The sequence below is a fragment of the Schistocerca americana genome, chromosome 2, assembly GCF_021461395.2.
Source record: "Schistocerca americana isolate TAMUIC-IGC-003095 chromosome 2, iqSchAmer2.1, whole genome shotgun sequence".
NCBI lineage: Eukaryota > Metazoa > Arthropoda > Insecta > Orthoptera > Acrididae > Schistocerca > Schistocerca americana.
Genome location: NC_060120.1, coordinates 435,047,091 through 435,069,228, shown reverse-complemented (window position 1 = coordinate 435,069,228; position 22,138 = coordinate 435,047,091). Strand labels below are relative to the sequence as shown.

Sequence of the window (22,138 nt, the reverse complement as noted above, 5' to 3'; positions counted from 1 at the left end):
TCCTCACAGATGTGAACTCGTATGAACTCTTAAGTGTGTCAAGGATCATCCATGGAAGAGTTTGCAATATACTTCTTCATTTGAAACTTGAATGTGCAGATGAGCCATTCCACCTTGCCATTAGATTGGGGGTGGAAAGGAGCAGCAGTCACGTGGTGGATGCCTTGGTGGGATCATAAATCTTGGAACATCTGAGACACAAACTGTGGACCTTTATTTGTCTGAAGTGTATAAGGCAATTCTTCTACAGAAAAAAAAAAACACAAAAAAAAGCAGATGCAGCGGATGTGGAAGGACACTGAATAACATATGGATACCATCAACAACTAACAACCAGTAATTATTTAGGGAGCATCCTGTGAAATCAACATGGACACATTCCCACAGATGAATGGAGAGAGTATCATTTGTGGTGCCACCTGTTGTGAGCCACACTGAGAGCAGGCCCTGATAAGATGCGCAATGTCACTATTGACACCAACCAAAATATGTGTTGAAGGGCCAATGACTTGGAGCAAAGAGAACACCACCATCAAACACTGAAAGGCTATGATGGAGGACAAAATAGTTACGTAAAGGATCAAAAGCTCTGCCCAAATGCCTGTTGGGCCAACCATACTGAACGAGGTGAACAACATGGCCCAAAACAGGATCAGCAGCAACAGTGGATGCCATCTGGGAGCTAGTAACAGGAAACCCTCCCACTGCAAACTGTGTGCCAACATCCAAGGGGACGCAGAGTTCATCCTGAACAAAAGCAGGACCCAGTCTCATTGGAAACTGGGACAGCACATTGGCATTAGCATGCTGCACGATAGGCCAAAAATGAATTTCGTAGCTGTAGCGAGACAGAAATGAGGCCCAATGCTGGAGATGAAGTGTTGCTTTGTTGTTCAATGAAGCAGGAGGATTAAACAATGAAACCAAGGGCTTGTTGTCTGTAACGAGGTGGAAGTTAGACCCATACAAGAATACATGAAACTTTTTGAGAGGCAAGTGCTACCCTTTCAACTTGGGAGTAGTGCTGCTAAGCAGAGTTGAGTGTTCTGGATGTGTGAGAACAGCCCTGAGGCCATACTAGGAGGTGCCCACAGCCAAAACCAAGTGGTGGTCAGTATATAAAGTAGTTGAATAAGGAGCAGAATGTAATTTAGATTTCAAAAGCGTGAATGGGTGCTCTTAGGTCTCTGCCCACTGAAAAGGAATATCCTTGTGAAGCAATTTGTGGAGAGGATGGGCCAACATGGCTGCGTCCAGAACGAATTTGTGATATCATCCCTAAAAATGATTGTAGTTCTTTGTCATTCGAAGGGATAGGCAGAGCTGTGACAGCAGCAACATGTGACAAAGGCTTTACACCATCCAAAGAAATCTCAAACACACAATGGACAGCTGAAAAGAGTGGGACATGGTCAAATTGCACATCAACCCTGCAGTATGTAAGACCACAAACAATGGGTGTATGTTGCGTAAATGCTAGTCCATGGATGCCTCATGATATCATCAAGATAATTGTTGCATGCAAGAATGGACATCAACTATTTCAGCCGGGAGGTGCTGATATTGATACAGCCCAAAGGACCCTTTTCAAATCCTCGTCCAACATAACCTGTAAATAAGCTTCAGATACATCAATTTTAGAGAAAATTGGGCTCTGGCGAGTTTGGCCAATAACTCACCCTGACAGAGCAAAGGATAGGTGTCAATGATTGATAAAGCAATAGCTTCATCCACTACTAGAAAAGTCAATGAATGAACCACATATTTATACGCAGTGGGAGCTGTAAATTACTCCAAAATTGGGATACCTACTTCTTGTAACTCACCAAATGTTGAGTAACCGGAGGTAATGCTGGAGATCCCAAGTCCACATAAGTTTGTGAGTTCAGCAGTATCACAGTTGCACCCATGGCCACTTGTAATCTGAGCACTTCAATAAACAATTGGCCATTATTTGTAAGCACTGGAGACAAACACTTAACATCCATGTCCACATCTGCAGGAGAGGGCTGGGTATGACACACAGACGCTATATGTCCTTTTCTTCTACAGTTATTGAAAGTCACCCAGTGTTTACGGTACATGGCACTGTCATGTTGCACAAAACAGTATGAGCAAGATGGGAGTGATGAATGCTACTCCTGTAGTAGTAGTAGTAGTAGTGGTTGTTGTTGTTGTCATTGTCATTGTTGTCATTTGGCACACTGCTGTCCAGTGCAGTGCGGAGGCTGCATTTGTATGGTTGCCACTTTGTCCTGCCCTAGACCTACCAGATGCCTGACGACTGGGAATGGGAGCCAGCACAGCGATGTCACACCAGGCCTCAAGCTGATCAGTAGAAGCACGCAAAACCTTGAAAGATTGAGCAATATTCAAAACATTAGGCAAAGATGGATTCTTGCTCTGTAGTGCCCATTGATGCAACTCCTTGTCAGGAGCCAACTGAATGATGGCACCACGGACCATACAATCAGTGTAGGAATAATGATGAGCATCGGTATCAAACTGACATTTGTGACTGAAGCTGTGGAGTTCAGCTGCCCAAGCCCCGTAGGACTGATGGGGCTGTTTACGACAACAGTGGAACTCTACAAGCACTGCAATGACATGCGTGGATTTACAGTGATAATTTGACACCAAACTACACATTTCACTGAATGAAAGTAAAGCTGTTCCTGGAACGGAGCTAACTGGCACAACAACTGGTAGTTCCAAGGAGAAATCCAAGAAAGATACAAAGCCTCACATATCTTTGCATCAGTGACACCAAAAGCAAGGAAGTGTTGCTGAAGCCACTTCTCATAAGCTTCCCAGTCTTCAGCCACTTCGTCATAAGGGGGAAAAGGCAGTGCATATGCAGATGAGATGGGTACATGGTGCACAGAAACACATAATAGAAAACGGCTAACTTACTATTTATTTCTATTATAACACTTCAATCATAAGTTTTCATCATCTTATTTCCAGTTTTAACTTCTTGTGATGATCCACCACACTAATAAGTGCTGTATTAAAACTCACTATTGTCGGGCAGGTACCCTGTTTCAAACATTTAAGTTCAGTAATTTTTACATTTTCTCCACTGCCGACTCCTGCTGCCCAACTTCACTGTTAGGTGATCATTCGTGTTTACTTATAGCCACATTATACGCTTGTGCAAGTTATCATCATTCACACTAAAGATTTATACTGATTATAAAAACGTGAATAATATGTGACTTCTCTTACGTACAATGACAACACACAAACACAAGTCCAAATAGGGCACAGCACACAGAAATATGAGTATACCTTCTACAAAATGTGCAAGAATGATGAAAAATTACAATCTATATAGAGGTTGCATGCAACTTCCTGATTATAATAACCTTCAATTCATATATTGATCAAAAACAACTAATGAGTGAAGGACTTCTGACCACTAGCCAAAAAACTGAAATGGCAGGTTTTCAAACCAAATGTATTAGGTTTGACGATAATTATCTAAAATCAGGAGACATAATTGGATAATTAGGAGGTGGGAGAAAAAGCGGAAAATTGGGAGTCTCCCACTTAAATTGGGAGAATTGACAGCCATGAAGTTCTTAAATGGTTTGAGAGGAAGATTATGATTTTAGTATGGGGTATATAACATACTTGATAAAATTAGATAGTGTGCACCATTTCTTATATGTTATTTTAAATGTTGAGGAATTTACACTTAAAGCATTTTAAAAAGTTAATGTTTCTTATAACAGGATTTTATTTCTTTCCATTGTGTACAGGCAAGTGGTTGTGATTTAATACCCCATGGGAAAACTATATACTTTGTGCTCTATAGTGGCAAATGTTATCTTTCCATGGAGTTTTGCTACCATGAACTAGACTGCGCTTACTCAGGCAGAGTCACATTGTACAATTTACTTAATTATGTTTACACTTGTACCATGTTATCACCATTCAAACACAAAAGAGTGATTAACGCGAGTTGTTCCCACAAGATCTGGCAGTAGTTACTTGTGTTATAGAGGGTCAATATTCAAGTGGTATAATTTTGACACTATCCCAGAACTGTGGGAAGAGGTTCTGAAGGCACTGATAATTATGCATATAGAACTTCTTGCCATGATTTTCTTTCGTTTTTTTTCTTTTCTTTTCTTTTTTTTTTTTCTCAGGGTTATATGCAGACACGGAAAAAAAAAAAAAAAAAAAAAAAATTCCTGGATTTTTCTCAAATTTTCCAGTTAAAAATATTTTCAGAGCAGTTTCTTGTAAACACCTGTTTTTTCACTTCATAAATAAAGTGGGACTGTGACCAATTGAGAAGTATAGCAAATAGTTTGGTTTTCCAACTAGAATTTTGGGTGGTTTCACAGTTCAGATTTCGATAATTATTTTTCCTATAGGCTGACAATGGTTGGAAAATTTTGTAAAAATAAATTTTAAATTCCTACATTTATGTTGGTAGCAAAAATTCACCCTCTGGAATCCAGAATTTTTACATTTAGGAAGAACACAAGACTTGTTTCATAAACACCTAAGAAAAACAAAGTTTTTCTGGCACTGACTTTTTACATGATGATGATGGCATTGACAGTGGTCTGGAGAAGTGCAAGCTATGAAGGCCAGTCAGCTAAATATGCCAGCAAACATCAAGAGCTGTATCACTGAAATTTTGGCATTACCAAAAGTTGAATTTCCTCCTAGAGAACCACGAGCAACTAATTGAGGAAGATGCAACTTCTGTGATAAGAAGAAAACAGACAAACAAATTTTGTTGCAATGTGTGCCTGCAACATGTTGCAGCATATCTGTGCAGTGAGTGCAGTGAAAATAGGTCACCACAAATTATTTGCCTGAAATTGAGAGAGAGACTACAAAGAAACATTTTTCTGTATGACTTTTCTGAAAATAACTGTTGGTTAATATTCATTCATAAAACAGTGAAGAGAATTGAGTGAAAGTTAGGTTCAGTTCTTATAAGTCTGAGGGTAAATTATGACTTAACACTATTTATTTACACTATTGTTGCTAAAAGCCATTATTATTGTTGCTAAAAGTCATTATATTTATGAATTCAGTGCCTTATCTATATTATTCAGGTTCAAATATATTTCCTAACCATAGTTTTAAAATTCCTCATAAAACTGGCACAAAATGAATCATGGACTCAGTCCGTAAGCATGCATTGGAGGTAAAACGATCAAGCTTGTAACAGTGGGTTAATGTAATTGTCATTTTAACTTTGTTATCCACTTGGGTACAATAGTAGTACCATTACAAAAAAAGGAAAAATGTAAACAATATGTTCAATATTACCTTAGTTTCATTCATTTATTATGGGTGACTACACAGTTTACAATATATTTGTCAACATATTTCACATTATAATTTCGTACAACAAACTGTAGGGTACAGGAAATGTAATAAATTGTACCAGCTGTAGGGATATTCTCCCCATTTTGTACCAAAACTTCCCCGTGAGCATCTGCTGATGTGCCCCCTTGATGGAGTATTAGTCCCCCATAACCTATGAGACCAGACCACTGCACCACCAATCACCCTCAGCAGCACCATTACTGACGATTCTGACTGTAGTACTCCATCACTGCATTCAAGCATCACCCACACACCAGACTAGCCCTACCCGGCTACACACCCTGGGAGCCCTCACGCTGCACCTGCCCTCAAAACATTGTGACTGCACCGGTTGTTTACCCCTGCCCTACATAACCGCATCAGTGCACCACATTTCTCTATTTTATTATTAACTAAAAATGGCCATCCTAATTAAAACTATTTTTGTATTGTAAGAGGAACAAGATCAAAACTCTGTACCCTTTGCCCATTTGTAGTAACTTTGAAAATTTTTCTATTTTGAAATCACACTCCACTAGATTATAGCCCCTTTTAAATGCCGGTGCAACTTGCCCAAGGGAGCATTTGCTTAATTCAACATTCTTAACCATTGTAATGACATCGAGTCATATTTAGAGTAATAACCTGCTGCTACAGAAGGGGGAGGGAATAAGCATGGAAAACTGCCAGACTGATGGGAAAAGTTTTATTGAAAGTTACAAAATTTATTCTTTCATTTCTGATGCACTGAAACTGTGTATCAGTGTTAAGTTGTGGCTGGGCCTGAGCTAATGTAACACCAGATATCACTGGATATTGCTACCTACTGATGCTCGATCCACGTTAATAGTGTTCTCGAAGTGATTACTGCTGATGAAAGAACGCATTACTAAGGCATTCCTGACTAAAGCACACTTGCAAAGTACCATTTAGCACCCAATTAGAAGGCTGTGACTGGTCACATGAGGGACACTGTGCGGACTAGTGAGGGTGCACTGGTATTACCGAGATGCTCTCTCGGTAGCCAGCTTTCGACACAACCAGATATGCCTTTCTGCTCCTCCTTGTTTGGGCACTATGCCCCTCAGTCTAGCTGTAGGTGGCCTCCAACATGCCACAGTTGTATATCTGTGCATGTTAGTAGTAGCTCATTGGAAATAAAATTCAGCTAATTGAATTGGAAATTTCTGACAAACTGATAATGTTTCAAGTTGATACAAGGGCTTCAGACGCACGTATAAATTGGAACACATACATCAAGTTGGGTTCACTGGCATTGCACACTTGTTCAAGAAAGGTTATGTCCTATAGTGGACACCAATTTCAGAGCCGAGGAGTTTTTCATACAGAGGTGACATACAAATTTGTGTCATGAGACATCAATTTTATTGTTATTAATTTTCTTACAATGGATAATATTTTCAGTTTCAATGCATTTAATCAGTTTAGATTTTACATTGATAAGACAGCACAGCTTATTTTCAATGCAGTTCCCTTCCAGACTGTTGAACACCTTTGCATCTGTTTTTCAGAGTTGTTTTTTACTCCAGGGCTAGGCTGTGCTACTGACATACAGGCCAAGATACACCTTGAACCCCACGCAGTTGCCTATTTTGCATTGGCATGTCCTTTACCCACATTCTGTCTGAGGTTACTAAAAAACAGCTCAAGTGCCTCGGCAGCAAGTGATATGCCTATATTGTCTAGTTCGTGGGTGTCCCGTTTAGTACGATACGCAAACTGGATGTTTCCCTCGATTATGTTGAGATTTGAAGCTGGTGGTGAACACCTATATTATCACACATTCTGAGTATCTTTTCTCAAAATTAAAGGTCGTGAATGTTGCTCAGGGGCACCTCACATGATTGATGGATCGCAGCAATCAATCAGCAGGACATGCAATCCGTTCACAGATCACATTTGTGTGGTAAAAATCACAGATCACAGTGATCAATCGCTGAAAATTCCCATGCAATATTATGAATCACATCATTTTAATTTAAATGTTTAGGGAAAACCTGTTCTACAGTTATATTCAAGTACCCTGTCACTTTACATCATCTAATTTTCCTTCATGCAATTTACAACAAGAGTTATGAAAATCAGCAGCACTGCTATTGACATTTCCAAAGACCCACTGAGGCTGCAAAACCATTGTCTAAATCCTTGCAGTTGAACTATAAGACTAACAAATGAATGAGGAATTGAGAGCTAATAGATGAAAAAACAAATTGTATTACCACAGTGGAGAGATGTACACATGCCACTTGGCATCATTAAAAAGTGTATTCTGTAAAGTAACGCACAGTTCACAAGAAAAGTGTTTCAACACAAGTTTGATAAATTTCAGTTTCTATTTATTTCTTTTTGCAAACATCTGTGAAGATAAGGAGATCAACTGGCACTGCTTGTAAAGACAGCACTAGCTGTTCAGTCTTCGTAAGAGAACTTTGATACAGTGCTGTTTGTTACATTGCTCGACACTACTTGACAAATCGCTAATATGAAGCAGGGTTGAAGCGAGCAACCAATTGCAGCATTGTTGCATTGTGCATGGGGCCCTGGAAATTAATAAGTCGGAGGCGTACATGTAACCACCTTGCATCCAGACTTCACAACAAGTGCTCGTTTTAAACAGCCCATTCTGCCTCTATCAATACCAGTGGTTGCCTTTTGGTGCTTCTAGCACACCAGCCATTTTCCAAATATATTTGGAATAACTGATTTGAGAGATTCTGTCATGTTGTAGCTATTCTCTAACACCTGCAAAAATCCCGAGTAACTGTATTCACTTTTTGCCACCTCACAGAAACCAGTTTAAAGTACAGTCTCAAGAACTGTCCCTTTTTTTAACATTCATTTGAGTACCTGCATTTCATTAAAAACAAAAATGGGATAGTTATGACCAATAATCATATACAGGCCATTCACAAAATGCCCCTATACTGGAATTTTTTTAAAAAAGCTACAGTCTTTCAGGGACACCTATGGAAAATTTATAGCATATGCAGTGCAGACTGCATATCCCCTCAATGTCCCTGGAAAGAAGTGGAACATGTTCTTATGATAATTCAGGTGTGACAATGTGTTAAGCGCTCTTAAATGTGCCCTCCTTCCCTTGGGAACCGATTATTCTTGCCACAGACGCTACCCAGTATGGTATTAGTGTTGTCCTTTTTCACACGGGGAAGCAGAGGGGCCAAAACAGCCAATAGCTTTTATTTCCAAAATGTTAAAAAAGCTCCAACAGAAACACGGCCAGATTGATAAAGAGGCACTCACAATCATCTATGCAGTAGGCAAATTTCACACATACCTCTATGGTGGGAAATTCCACAATGACAAGCCTTTGCCTACTTCATTTGGCCCTTGCTCATTGTTGTCCAACAAAACAACACAATACTTACAACAATGAGTCCACTTTTTATATGCATATCAGTATTCCATCATATACAAGCCAACAGGCCAGCACAAGAATGCAGACATCTTTACTGGCGGGTTCAAAGCAGAATTTGACCAATGTGCTTCCACACTGACTCAGAGGTACTTTTCAATTAAATGGTTCTCCAATTATAGCATTTCCACTGCAACACAACTGTGGCAGGACACCATGATGCACCACATTTTTAAGTGGGTTCAGGATAAGTTCCTCCTAGTTGTTACAGAGAATGAGTAGCTTCCGATGGAGATCCCATCCTGACTCTGCACAGGGCCTCTCCCTGCTTCATGCAGGTCATTGGGACATCACATGGATGAAGACCTTGGCCTGTCATCAAGCTTCAGGCACCAACTTAAATTTCTTCATCCTAGCTGTGGCCTGCAGCTCCATGGGACTGAGTTCATGTGCACTGTAAGGGTCCTTTCCTCATATCAACATTTCTGATCACCATAGGCCCTTTCTCAGAGTTTCCATAAGTCACCAGGCTGTATTCCACAGTGACAAGGTGGCAATTAAAGCCAACATATGAGTTTATGAAGTAAAGCTCCCCCAAGCCATGGTGAGTGTTAATGGCCCCCAGGTCACATCTAACTCTTTTATGGAGCTTTGCACTTAACAATGGCATGTAGCACCTCCCTGCTGCTTCTTTTCATCCTCAATCAAATGACAAGGCAGAGCAGATGGGGTGCACTTCTGAGGAAAACATGAAGGCAGTGATTCGATCATTTAGTGAAAATTCTCTAATCAGCACCAGCTGTACCACCATCTGAAGAGGTCCGAGGCTTAAATCGGCTACCTCTGCCACAGAAGTAGGCCACCTAGGTGTTAAAGAACTTCAGATATTTAAGTACCAGAAAAGGAAGGACTACAGCAGATTACTGCTCTAGACCCAAACATGATCAGTCCCATTTCATCCAAAATATTGACAACCAGCTTGCAAAATATACTATGAATGAGTGGTAAGTGCAGCTCATTCTACAAATGCCAGTAATTCATGAATGGAAGAAATTTGTGCAATCTACCAGGAACAAAATTTACGATAAAAGAAATGTACACCTCTCTAGCTATTCATTAATTCACCACCATGCAGGGTAGCTGCACGGTCTGAGGTGCCTTGCCACAGTTCGCGCGGCTCCCACTGTCGGAGGTTTGAGTCCTCCCTCGGTGTGTGTGTGTGTGTGTGTGTGTGTGTGTGTTGTCCTTAGTGTAAGTTAGATTAAATAGTGTGTAAGCCTAGGGACTGATGACTTCAGCAGTTTGGTCCCATAGGAACTTACCACAAATTTCCAATTAATTCACTACCAAGTGACTATAACACTGTGTATGTGGCTTTACAGTACACCATCAATGATATCTAGGAGCAAGGTGCCACATTTACCAAACCAATCCCTTTCCCACCAACATTATATCACTGACATTAACACATTTGCAAATTAAATACGTCTCAGCCATAGGAAGATCTTTTTCTTTTTCTTTGCTACAGCCTGTATCCCGCATTGGGCGCAGGGTCGGCAGGGTTAAGTACAGAGTTGGCATGGTTAATTTTAAAGGGTGACCGGATTCCCTTCCTGCCACTACCCCATACCCCCCTGGGACGGAATTAGTGTACCCCAGCTGTCTGCGTCTAGTGTGAATTGTGAAATGTGTGAATGTGTTTCAAATGTCTGCGAGTCGTGTAACTGAGGCGGGACGTGGGGACCAGCCCAGTATTCACCTAGTAGGATGTGGAAAACCGCCTAAAAACCACAGCCAGGCTGGCCGGCACACCGGCCATCATCCTTAATCCACCAGGCAGATTCGATCCGAGGCCGGCGCGCCTACCCGAGTCCAGGAAGATATTTTATGTAAAAGCTCACTCAATAACTGCAAATAAGTACTCACTTTCTAAACTGAAGTAACCCCACCATATAAACGTGATCACAGTGAAGTTTTTTGTCTATTCACATAACATACCTGGACAGGAAAAACTGTAGAGGTAATACTCTGTTTGTAAACCAAAGAATAAGCAATGCTTGAGGAAGTAGCCTTTCTCAGAAGTATGCTTCAAACTGCTATGCAGGATGACAAAGAATAAATTTCTGTTTAACAATGCAGAGCATTGTGCAAAGTTTTACCTAATTCTGCCTGTATGTGTTTCTAGTGTTAGTATTATTACTAACTAATATCTATGTACCATGTAGTGTTCAAACATTTTGTGGAAAATAAAACACCGCAGTTCTGTCTGCACACTGGGTTGCCACTGATTCATAAGGTATGCTATTGAAGGGTTGATATAAGTTTGAAATCTTGTGCAGTTGCTCCTTGTGACATAGTGATGCAGAGGGCAGGGGGACTTGCCTGCTCACTCTTCAATTTGAAAACATGCAGAGGAGAGAAGTGCTTGAGCACATTCTGATAGCCTACATCCACTCAAATTTCCATTCCCACCTCCATCCTGTCACACCCTCAGAATACAATACATCCCCTACAGCTTTACTGCACATAGATGTGGTACACAATTTAATATACGGTATTAACCCATGTCTTATAACAATAAACATTAATTTTATACCATTAAAACACTGTTTTTATAACATGTGATTTTGCAATCCCTACATTGTCCAAACTATTACTCATTGAGAAAAATTAAAGGGACGTTACTGTATGGAATTTAATGTAGTTTAATTTTGTAATAAGACATATTTTTGCTTGTTGCCACAGTTTTCTAGTTATTTAAGAGGGGGGAAAAATGGACATTATAAGTAACCTTCAAACACTCTCCACCACCCCCCTCCCCTCCCCAACAATGCCTTACTCATTCCTCACCAGTCCGGATTTTTTGTACAGGTTATTGTGCTACCTCCTCCTGCTGTACAAAACTTTGTGACTTTTTCCTTCACTGAGTGGATTACTGCAGTAGTATCAGATGCCATCTGGAGGATTTCAGGACAAAATGTGAGGTGTCTTGTTACTGACATCATGATAAACAGAAGTCTGCAAGTCACTATCTCCACCTGTTAGGATTCAGCTTTCAGCCAACACAAAGCTATAAATGAGAAAGACAGCTGAGAATTTGTTTCCAACATTGAGGATCTTTACAACTGCCACTTTTGCATCTGAGAATGGGATTCAGCTTTCTCTGTAGCTAGTTAAACAAACCTGGTCACAACAAAATCCATTGTGGCATTTTGTAAACCCTCAAAGGCTAGGAAAATCATCTTTTTTCTGTTTACTGTTTATTACAGTCTGATATACAGGACTGTATCAACTTGAGGAAGGACACACTTCTAATACACTTCAGTCAATTCCAGCAAGGGGTCATGAGGTATCACTTGATCAATATTAATGTGACCTTGCTGGAAATGGACGACAAGCAGATTTTTCAACCTTGCGAAAGCCTGCAATACCACTTGGAGGCATGAAAGGTCTTCCTGCCATATCATTATTACACTGTTTCAGTGTCAGAGGAAATTCACAGTTCATTATGCAGAGATGTGTGTGTTCTCGAAGCCACTGAAACAGATGAGGCATATTTGAGCTTCACAATCTCCCTTCTGGTACAATGCCCTGAGAACCCTGCAAGCCATCCTGTGCTTGTACCCAGCAGACAAACCTTTTCAGTATTCCAGAAAACCCCTCTTCACCAACATCTAGTGAAGGCACTGATATTCTGACAGCTAATAACACATGTGGGCTTTTGGAGCAACAGTATGGCAGATGCATTAGTAAAGGAGGCTTGTACAATACCCACTACAGCACGATGCAGAGGTCCCATCCATGCAGTGATCTCACTGCCGAGGCACAGGATTGTGCATCATTTGGAGGAGGAGTGGATGTAAGAGAAGTAAAAAACGTTCTGGTTACTAACAGACTACAATCTGGCTGTGGCATAGTTCCTTCCAGCCACTGAAGCAGAACAAAGTATTACTGACAACCTCCCATCAGGCACTGCCCTCCAATGCATGGCTTCCTTTTCTAGGTTCATAAACTGCCAGAGCAGGGTATCTGTGGAATAAAAACACTGGTACACCACAGTTTGGAAAGTGCACCCTTTTTTTCAGAACAATAAATATCCTAGCCTAAGTGTGAGGAAGAAATAAGAAACTCCTTTCCCATAAGCTAAGACTACCAGTAATACGCTTAAAACTGGTATGTGTCTTACTTTTACACATATTTTACTTACTTTCTTACATACAAATCTATTACAATCATATTTTATTTGATAAAGATTTTTCTTTCTAATTAATATATTTTTCTACATAATGTCATTTACATGAGTTCATGTTTATTTATGTTTGGTTTCTAATGACAATACTGTCATGTAACCACTCCTAAATAAAAACAATTAAAAATTGAATATAATGTGTTATGTAAAACTGTTGCACAACTGTGACAGTCGCATTGCAGGAAGACAGAACATGTACCAAGCATTTGTTTTGAAAATCTTTTAACAATAACTGCACCTCTGTCATCAATAGAAGGGGCAGACATTCATTCAGGGAGCTTCCCACACCAAGTGAAGTCTTTACACAGGAGCCTACAGCAATACGTAGAAAACCACCACTTTGTTTACTTATATATATTACGTAGCTAGTCATGGTTATGAAGGACGACACATGCAGCAACAGTTTATATAAAACCACACCTTTACTAGAACTTCAGGTGCTGGGTAGTCCGATAACCATCGGATATTCCTCAAGCCTATTAACATTAGAAGAAGTGATACCTTGTGAGATGAAGTGTTTCCAGCACGATAATCTCATTAAGTAGATATTTTGCATCCTTCAGTGATCCACAAATTTGTTCACTTGTTTTCTGTACATAAAAGGAATTTTTGTTGATGTTCCCCACATATGTGCACCTGTTTCTTCCGTTTTGATTCCATGAGATCCTACAGAAATAAATGTTAACTCATACAGAGCTCCGCATATCTGGACAACCCTTAAATAACTGGGGTGTGGAAGATGCTGCACAGATTACCCATTAATTACTTTTTTTTCCTCTTTAAATATAAGTTCGTATCAACCTTGTGACCCAAGCGATGAAGTCAATATTCCCTCTCTTTAAGACATACAATGTTCAATTGTTAAGCCCAACAGTGTGGTCATTGATTTATGCCCAGCGGTTATGATGCTAGTGATCGAGGATAGCAGCAGTGAATTGCCCCCAGCTCAAGAACCCCAAGTATCCCACATGCAATTTTCACTCTGCAGCGGAGTGTGCACTGATATGAAACTTTCTGACAGATTAAAACTGTGTGCTGGATCAGGACTCAAACCTGGGGTCTTTGGCTTTTGTGGGCAAGTGCTCTACTAACTGAGATATCTGAGCACAACTCACGACCCTCCTCCCAAAGTACCTCATCTCCTTTGGATGGTAGAGGATGAGGTACTGGTGGAACTAAAGCTGTGAGATGGGTTGTGAGTCATGCTTGGATAGCTCAGTTGGCAGAACACTTGCCCACAAAAGGCAAAGGCCCCCAGTTCGAGTTCTGATCCGATATACTGTTTTAATTTGTCTGCAAGTTTCAACCCCAGGTGTGCAAAATGTGAACCCAGCCAGACTGGTTGGTCTCTCTTTAATGACCACCGGCTGAAATTCCCCAAAGGGCACATTACTGAAAATAAAACAGAATGTAGTGAGTGTTACTTCCCCCACATCTTCTTCAGGATTGGGTCTATAACATACCTCACATGGCCTGTGCCCTCAATCCTAACAGAGAAGCATCCAGTTTCTCTTAGATGGTCATGTAAGAAAGTAAATTTACTGCAAAGAGCGAGCTGTCACTGCACAAACAGCTCTTCTCAGCATTGTTGTTCTCACATCAATTGCCATACACTATCTATATATCACACTACTCTGCCTATGTAAACCTATCCATGCTACAGCATTTCTTAAGTACAACTAATGTTGCAAGAAACAAAATCCAATATAGGGAAGAGCAGTATGCAAATGAAATGCAGCAAAGAGGATATTTAGCTGTGTTATCAACAACACATACCATGAGTGAACAAAAACTTTTTCTTTGTCAACATGACATGCCTTCCAATAATGAATGCATGTTATAGTCTTAGGTGGAGATTTCAATTTACCAGATATAGACTGGGACACTCAGATGTTTAGGACGGGTGGTAGGGACAGAGCATCGAGTGACATTATACTGAGTGCACTATCCGAAAATTACCTCGAGCAATTAAACAGAGAACCGACTCGTGGAGATAACATATTGGACCTACTGATAACAAACAGACCCGAACTTTTCGAATCTGTATGTACAGAGCAGGGAATCAGTGATCATAAGGCCGTTGCAGCATCCCTGAATATGGAAGTTAATAGGAATATAAAAAAAGGGAGGAAGGTTTATCTGTTTAGCAAGAGTAATAGAAGGCAGATTTCAGACTACCTAACAGATCAAAACGAAAATTTCTGTTCCGACACTGACAATGTTGAGTGTTTATGGAAAAAGTTCAAGGCAATCGTAAAATGCGTTTTAGACAGGTACGTGCCGAGTAAAACTGTGAGGGACGGGAAAAACCCACCGTGGTACAACAACAAAGTTAGGAAACTACTGCGAAAGCAAAGAGAGCTCCAATCCAAGTTTAAACGCAGCCAAAACCTCTCAGACAAACAGAAGCTAAACGATGTCAAAGTTAGCGTAAGGAGGGCTATGCGTGAAGCGTTCATTGAATTCGAAAGTAAAATTCTATGTACCGACTTGACAGAAAATCCTAGGAAGTTCTGGTCTTACGTTAAATCAGTAAGTGGCTCGAAACAGCATATCCAGACACTACGGGATGATGATGGCATTGAAACAGAGGATGACTCGCGTAAAGCTGAAATACTAAACACCTTTTTCCAAAGCTGTTTCACAGAGGAAGACCGCACTGCAGTTCCTTCTCTAAATCCTCGCACAAACGAAAAAATGGCTGACATCGAAATAAGTGTCCAAGGAATAGAAAAGCAACTGGAATCACTCAATAGAGGAAAGTCCACTGGACCTGACGGGATACCAATTCGATTCTACACAGAGTACGCGAAAGAACTAGCCCCCCTTCTAACAGCCGTGTACCGCAAGTCTCTAGAGGAACGGAGGGTTCCAAATGATTGGAAAAGAGCACAGATAGTCCCAGTCTTCAAGAAGGGTCGTCGAGCAGATGCGCAAAACTATAGACCTATATCTCTTACGTCGATCTCTTGTAGAATTTTAGAACATGTTTTTTGCTCGCGTATCATGTCATTTCTGGAAACCCAGAATCTACTATGTAGGAATCAACATGGATTCCGGAAACAGCGATCGTGTGAGACCCAACTCGCCTTATTTGTTCATGAGACCCAGAAAATATTAGATACAGGCTCCCAGGTAGATGCTATTTTTCTTGACTTCCGGAAGGCGTTCGATACAGTTCCGCACTGTCGCCTGATAAACAAAGTAAGAGCCTACGGAATATCAGACCAGCTGTGTGGCTGGATTGAAGAGTTTTTAGCAAACAGAACACAGCATGTTGTTATCAATGGAGAGACGTCTACAGACGTTAAAGTAACCTCTGGCGTGCCACAGGGGAGTGTTATGGGACCATTGCTTTTCACAATATATATAAATGACTTAGTAGATAGTGTCGGAAGTTCCATGCGGCTTTTCGCGGATGATGCTGTAGTATACAGAGAAGTTGCTGCATTAGAAAATTGTAGCGAAATACAGGAAGATCTGCAGCGGATAGGCACTTGGTGCAGGGAGTGGCAACTGACCCTTAACATAGACAAATGTAATGTATTGCGAATACATAGAAAGAAGGATCCTTTATTGTATGATTATATGATAGCGGAACAAACACTGGTAGCAGTTACTTCTGTAAAATATCTGGGAGTATGCGTACGGAACGATTTGAAGTGGAATGATCATATAAAACTAATTGTTGGTAAGGCGGGTACCAGGTTGAGATTCATTGGGAGAGTGCTTAGAAAATGTAGTCCATCAACAAAGGAGGTGGCTTACAAAACACTCGTCCGACCTATACTTGAGTATTGCTCATCAGTGTGGGATCCGTACCAGGTCGGGTTGACGGAGGAGATAGAGAAGATCCAAAGACGAGCGGCGCGTTTCGTCACAGGATTATTTGGTAAGCGTGATAGCGTTACGGAGATGTTTAATAAACTCAAGTGGCAGACTCTGCAAGAGAGGCGCTCTGCATCGCGGTGTAGCTTGCTCGCCAGGTTTCGAGAGGGTGCGTTTCTGGATGAGGTATCGAATATATTGCTTCCCCCTACTTATACTTCCCGAGGAGATCACGAATGTAAAATTAGAGAGATTAGAGCGCGCACGGAGGCTTTCAGACAGTCGTTCTTCCCGCGAACCATACGCGACTGGAACAGGAAAGGGAGGTAATGACAGTGGCACGTAAAGTGCCCTCCGCCACACACCGTTGGGTGGCTTGCGGAGTATCAATGTAGATGTAGATGTAGATGTAGAATGTTCCTGACAATTTTAAAATAAAAAATCTGTAAAAATACAAAGACTATAGACAGGCAAGAGATAATGATGACACTGTGATAAAAGAAAAGTGAGTAGAATGTATACATGGAATGAAGATTACTGTTTAACATCTAGCTGACAACAAGGTTATTTAAAGGAAGGGAACAAGTTGGGATTGTGGAAGGAAATTGGATTTGTCCTTATTGAATGTACAGTACTGACATAAATGTTTGGAGAAGAAAGGAAAAATAAAAACAGCATGATGAGTGAGTTTAAAGATGGTTAAGAATCAAAACTAGAAAAGGTGAAGAGGGGGATGGCTATGTGATGGGAGAGCAGAAGGATGAGTGAAATCAAAACCCACAAATAATAAGTGGAACTGAACAACATTAGTCTGAGAATATCATATGATGATTCTGAATTGCATAGCAGGAGTGACAAACTCCAAAACCATTGTGGACCCAGTTCTTATGCACAGTTAAAATTTTTTGCATCATTATTAATCCAAATACTGTGTACAACAGTAAGAGAACTGATAGCACTGCTCGATTTGCAGACATCACATTAGCAGCCTGAAATAAATTTTAGGGATCATCTCTTCCAGATTTGAATCTTAAGAATATGAACACAGAAATTAAAATGAATAAAATTACTTGTACACATGCAGAAGGAAATGTGGAGGCAATCGATTTGGAATCCATGGCTAAGAAGGAAAGATAATGAAAAACAATTATTAGAATCTTATCTAATGTATATCTTCCTAGAAATGTTCCTGCACGGCTCAATCTTTTGCTTGTTACATGACAACTGTTCTTTTCTTGCAATTTAATGCCAAAAAACGTGAAGGCTGGACATTTTGTAAACCTGTTTAAGTCTACCGTGATAATATACAAGTATGTCCTTGCCTCTCAGTAATTTCTTTTTCTTCTTCAACAAGAATGTTCATGCAGACATGTATTAAGACTTGTTACAGGAAAATGCACTGCATGGTTGCAACAACGACATGCATTTAGAGGCAGCAATGGAATTCAGTTTGAGGTCTGTAAAACATTGTTTTTTTAGCAATGTTATAAGATTTGCATCTGGCATTGGTCTTAGAAGAATCTTCAGAGAGCACTTTTTTTTTTGTTTAAAAAAAAAAAAAAAAAAAAAAACAAACCTTGTTATCTTGACAGCTATTTTGCAGTACACACCAATAGAGAACAGAGTCAGATACACACGTAAATATGTGTGAACAACCTGTCAGAGCATATTTAATGTCTTGCATTTAATATACTGGAGATTGGGAGTGAATTAAGGAATTTTCTGTTTACCATTTCCTTCCACTACCTTAAAGACAATCCTCACAAGAATTTTTAAAACTATTAAATTAGAAGTGGAATTCATTTATCTGACTTCTTTCCACATCCCAGAGTGAAATGTGGGTTCTGTGTTATACACATCATGTAATCTAACTCAATGTAAGCACAATTTAATCAACAACAAAATTTTGCTCAGTATATTTACAGTCTACAATACAAACAAGGTAAGTGCCCACTCTATTGCACTGTTCAGGACTACACTTAGAGTGTGCATGTGGGTTTATTAGGTTACAGATTTCCCTCCCTAGGCCCGACAAGATGCCTCCTGAGACGCGACAAGGTAGTAGTAGGCAAAACGCAACAGGGAATAACAATGTTAATGTGGTAATAGTAAACTGCAGGAGCGTCTATAGAAAGGTCCCAGAACTGCTCTCATTAATAAATGGTCACAATGCCCACATAGTACTAGTGATGGAAAGTTGGCTGAAACCAGATGTAAACAGTAATGAAATTATAAACTCAGCAATTGGATGTCTCTATAGGTCCCCTGGCTCATCAGCTGTTGTGGCAGAACACCTGAAGGAAAATTTGAAAAATATTTCAAGTAGATTTCCCGACCATGTTATACTTTTGGGTGGAGATTTTAATTTACCAGATGTAGACTGGGAGACTCAAACGTTCATAATGGGTGGCAGGGACAAAGAATCCAGTGAAATTTTTTAAAGTGCTTTATCTGAAAACTACCTTGAGTAGTTAAACAAAGAACCGACTCATGGCGATAACATATTAGACCTTCTGGTGACAAACAGACCCGAACTATTTGAAACAGTTAACAGAGAACAGGGAATTAGCGATCATAAAGCAGTTACAGCATCGGTGATTTCAGCCGTAAATAGAAATATAAAGAAAGGTAGGAAGATTTTTCTGTTTAGCAAAAGTGACAAAAAGCAGATTTCAGAGTACTTGACGGCTCAACACAAGAGTTTTGTCTCAAGTACAGATAGTGTTGAGGATCATGGACAAAGTTCAAAACCATCGTACAATATGCATCAGATGAGTATGTGCCAAGCAAGATCGTAAGAGATGGAAAAGAGCCACCTTGGTACAACAACTGAGTTAGAAAACTCCTGCGGAAGCAATGGGAACTTCACAGCAAACATAAACATAGCAAAGCCTTGCAGACAAACAAAAATTACGCGAAGCAAAAGGTAGTGTGAGGAGGGCTATGGGAGAGGCGTTCAATGAACTTGAAAGTAAAGTTCTGTGTACTGACTTGGTAGAAAATCCTAAGAAATTTTGGTCTTATGTCAAAGTAGTAGGTGGATCAAAACAAGATGTCCAGGCACTCTGGGACCAAAATGGTACTGAAACAAAGGATGACAGACTAAAGGTCGAAACATTAAATGTCTTTTTCCAAAGCTGTTTCACAGAGGAAGACTGCACTGTAGTTCCTTCTCTAGATTATTGCACAGATGACAAAATGGTAGATATTGAAACAGATGACAGAGGGATAAAAAAACAATTAAAATCGCTCAAAAGAGCAAAGGCCACTGGACCTGATGGGATACCAGATTGATTTTACACAGAGTACACAAAGGAACTTGGCCCCCTTCTTGCAGCGGTGTACCGTAGGTCTCTAGAAGAGCGTAGCGTTCCAAAGGATTGGAAAAGGGCACAGGTCATCCCCGTTTTCAAGAAGGGATGTCGAACAGATGTGCAGAACTCTAGACCTGTATCTCTAACGTCGATCAGTTGTAGAATTTTGGAGCATGTATTGTGTTCAAGTATAATGACTTTTCTGGAGACTAGAAATCTACTCTGTAGGAATCAGCATGGGTTTCGAAAAAGACGATCATGTGGAACCCAGCTCACGCTATTCATCCACGAGACTCAGAGGGCCATAGACACAGGTTCCCAGGTAGATGCCGTGTTTCTTGACTTCTGCAAGGTGTTTGATACAGTGCCACACAGTCGTTTAATGAACAAAGTAAGAGCATATGGACTATCAGACCGACTGTGTGATTGGATTGTAGAGTTCCTTGATAACAGAATGCAGCATGTCATTCTTAATGGAGAGAAGTCTTCCGAAGTAAGAGTGATTTCGGGTGTGCCGCAGGGGAGTGTCGTAGGACCGTTGCTATTCACAATATACATAAATGACCTTGTGGATAGCACCGGAAGTTCACTGAGGCTTTTTGCGGATGATGCTGTAGTATATCAAGAGGTTGTAACAATGGAAAATTGTACTGAAATGTAGGAGGATCTGCAACGAATTGACGCATGGTGCAGGGAATGGCAGTTGAATCTCAATGTAGACAAGTGTAATGTGCTGCAAATACATAGAAAGAAAGATCCTTTATCATTTAGCTACAATATAGCAGGTCAGCAACTGGAAGCAGTTAATTCCATAAATTATCTGGGAGTAGGCATTAGGAGTGATTTAAAATGGAATGATCATATAAAGTTGATCATCAGTAAAGCAGATGCCAGACTGAGATTCATTGGAAGAAAAGGACATGCAATTCGAAAACACAGGAAGTAGGTTACAGTACACTTGTTCACCCACTGCTTGAATATTGCCCACCAGTGTGGGATCCGTGCCAGATAGGATTGATAGAAGAGATAGAGAAGATCCAACGGAGAGCAGCGCGCTTTGTTACAGTATCATTTAGTAATCGCGAAAGTGTTACGGAGATGATAGATAAACTCCAGTGGAAGACTCTGCAGGAGAGATACTCAGTAGCTCGGTATGGGCTTTTGTTGAAGTTTCAAGAACATACCTTCACTGAGGAGTCAAGTAGTACATTGCACCTTCCTACGTATATTTCGCGAAGAGACCATGAGGATAAAAAGAGAGATTTGAGCCCACACAGATGCATACCGACAATCTTTCTTTCCACGAACAATACGAGACTGGAATAGAAGGGAGAACTGATAGAGGTACTCAACATACCCTCCGCCACACACCATCAGATGGCTTGCGGAGTATGGATGTAGATGTAGATGTAGAACTTCAATAATGTTAAAACGCGATTCTGGTGTCTGAGTCACCTGTCTTTTCTTTTTAACTTTCCTCATTCTACACCTCTTTAGTCCCTGTGGAAAGAACTAACATTTCTAAAAGCTAGTACAATGTCATTACTCTACCTCTATGTCTTTCAGTAGTACTAAGCATCTTGCCTCTTGAAGGTAAGTAATAGCCAACAATTCTATATCACATTTATTAGTTTCCTAGATAGAATTTTCCTTTGATACAAAAGATGACTTACCATTTTTTAAAAGCAACTCTGTAATTTCACAATTTCCAGTACGAGCAGCAGCAATGAGTGGTGTGTCACCATTGTCATCACGCAAATTGACAATACATCCAGCTTGTAACAACAGACGTGCCATGTCTACCTGGCGATGCATTATGGCGTAATGCAATAGGTAGTGAGACTGTGTCACTTTTGCACCAGCATCCAGAAGAATTTTCACCATAGGTACACTCTTTTGCCAAACTGCTTCACAAAGAGGAGTATAACCTGAAATAAAAGGGAGAAGCAATGTTAAAATGTTATGAAGCAATGTTAAAATGTTACATCATTATATACACTGTGTGTGTGTGTGTGT

At 40.3% G+C, this 22,138-nt stretch overlaps 1 protein-coding gene across 5 annotated transcripts in view; it reads right to left on the bottom strand.

Moving 5' to 3' along the window:
* LOC124595355 (serine/threonine-protein phosphatase 6 regulatory ankyrin repeat subunit A-like) overlaps positions 1-22,138 on the bottom strand; it is a 195,438-nt gene that overhangs the window by 39,858 nt on the left and 133,442 nt on the right. For all 5 annotated transcript variants that reach the window (XM_047134074.1, XM_047134070.1, XM_047134071.1 and 2 more), the window contains exon 6: positions 21,796-22,050. In XM_047134074.1, the coding sequence (XP_046990030.1) occupies positions 21,796-22,050 (255 nt within the window). The remainder of the gene's footprint in view (positions 1-21,795; positions 22,051-22,138) is intronic.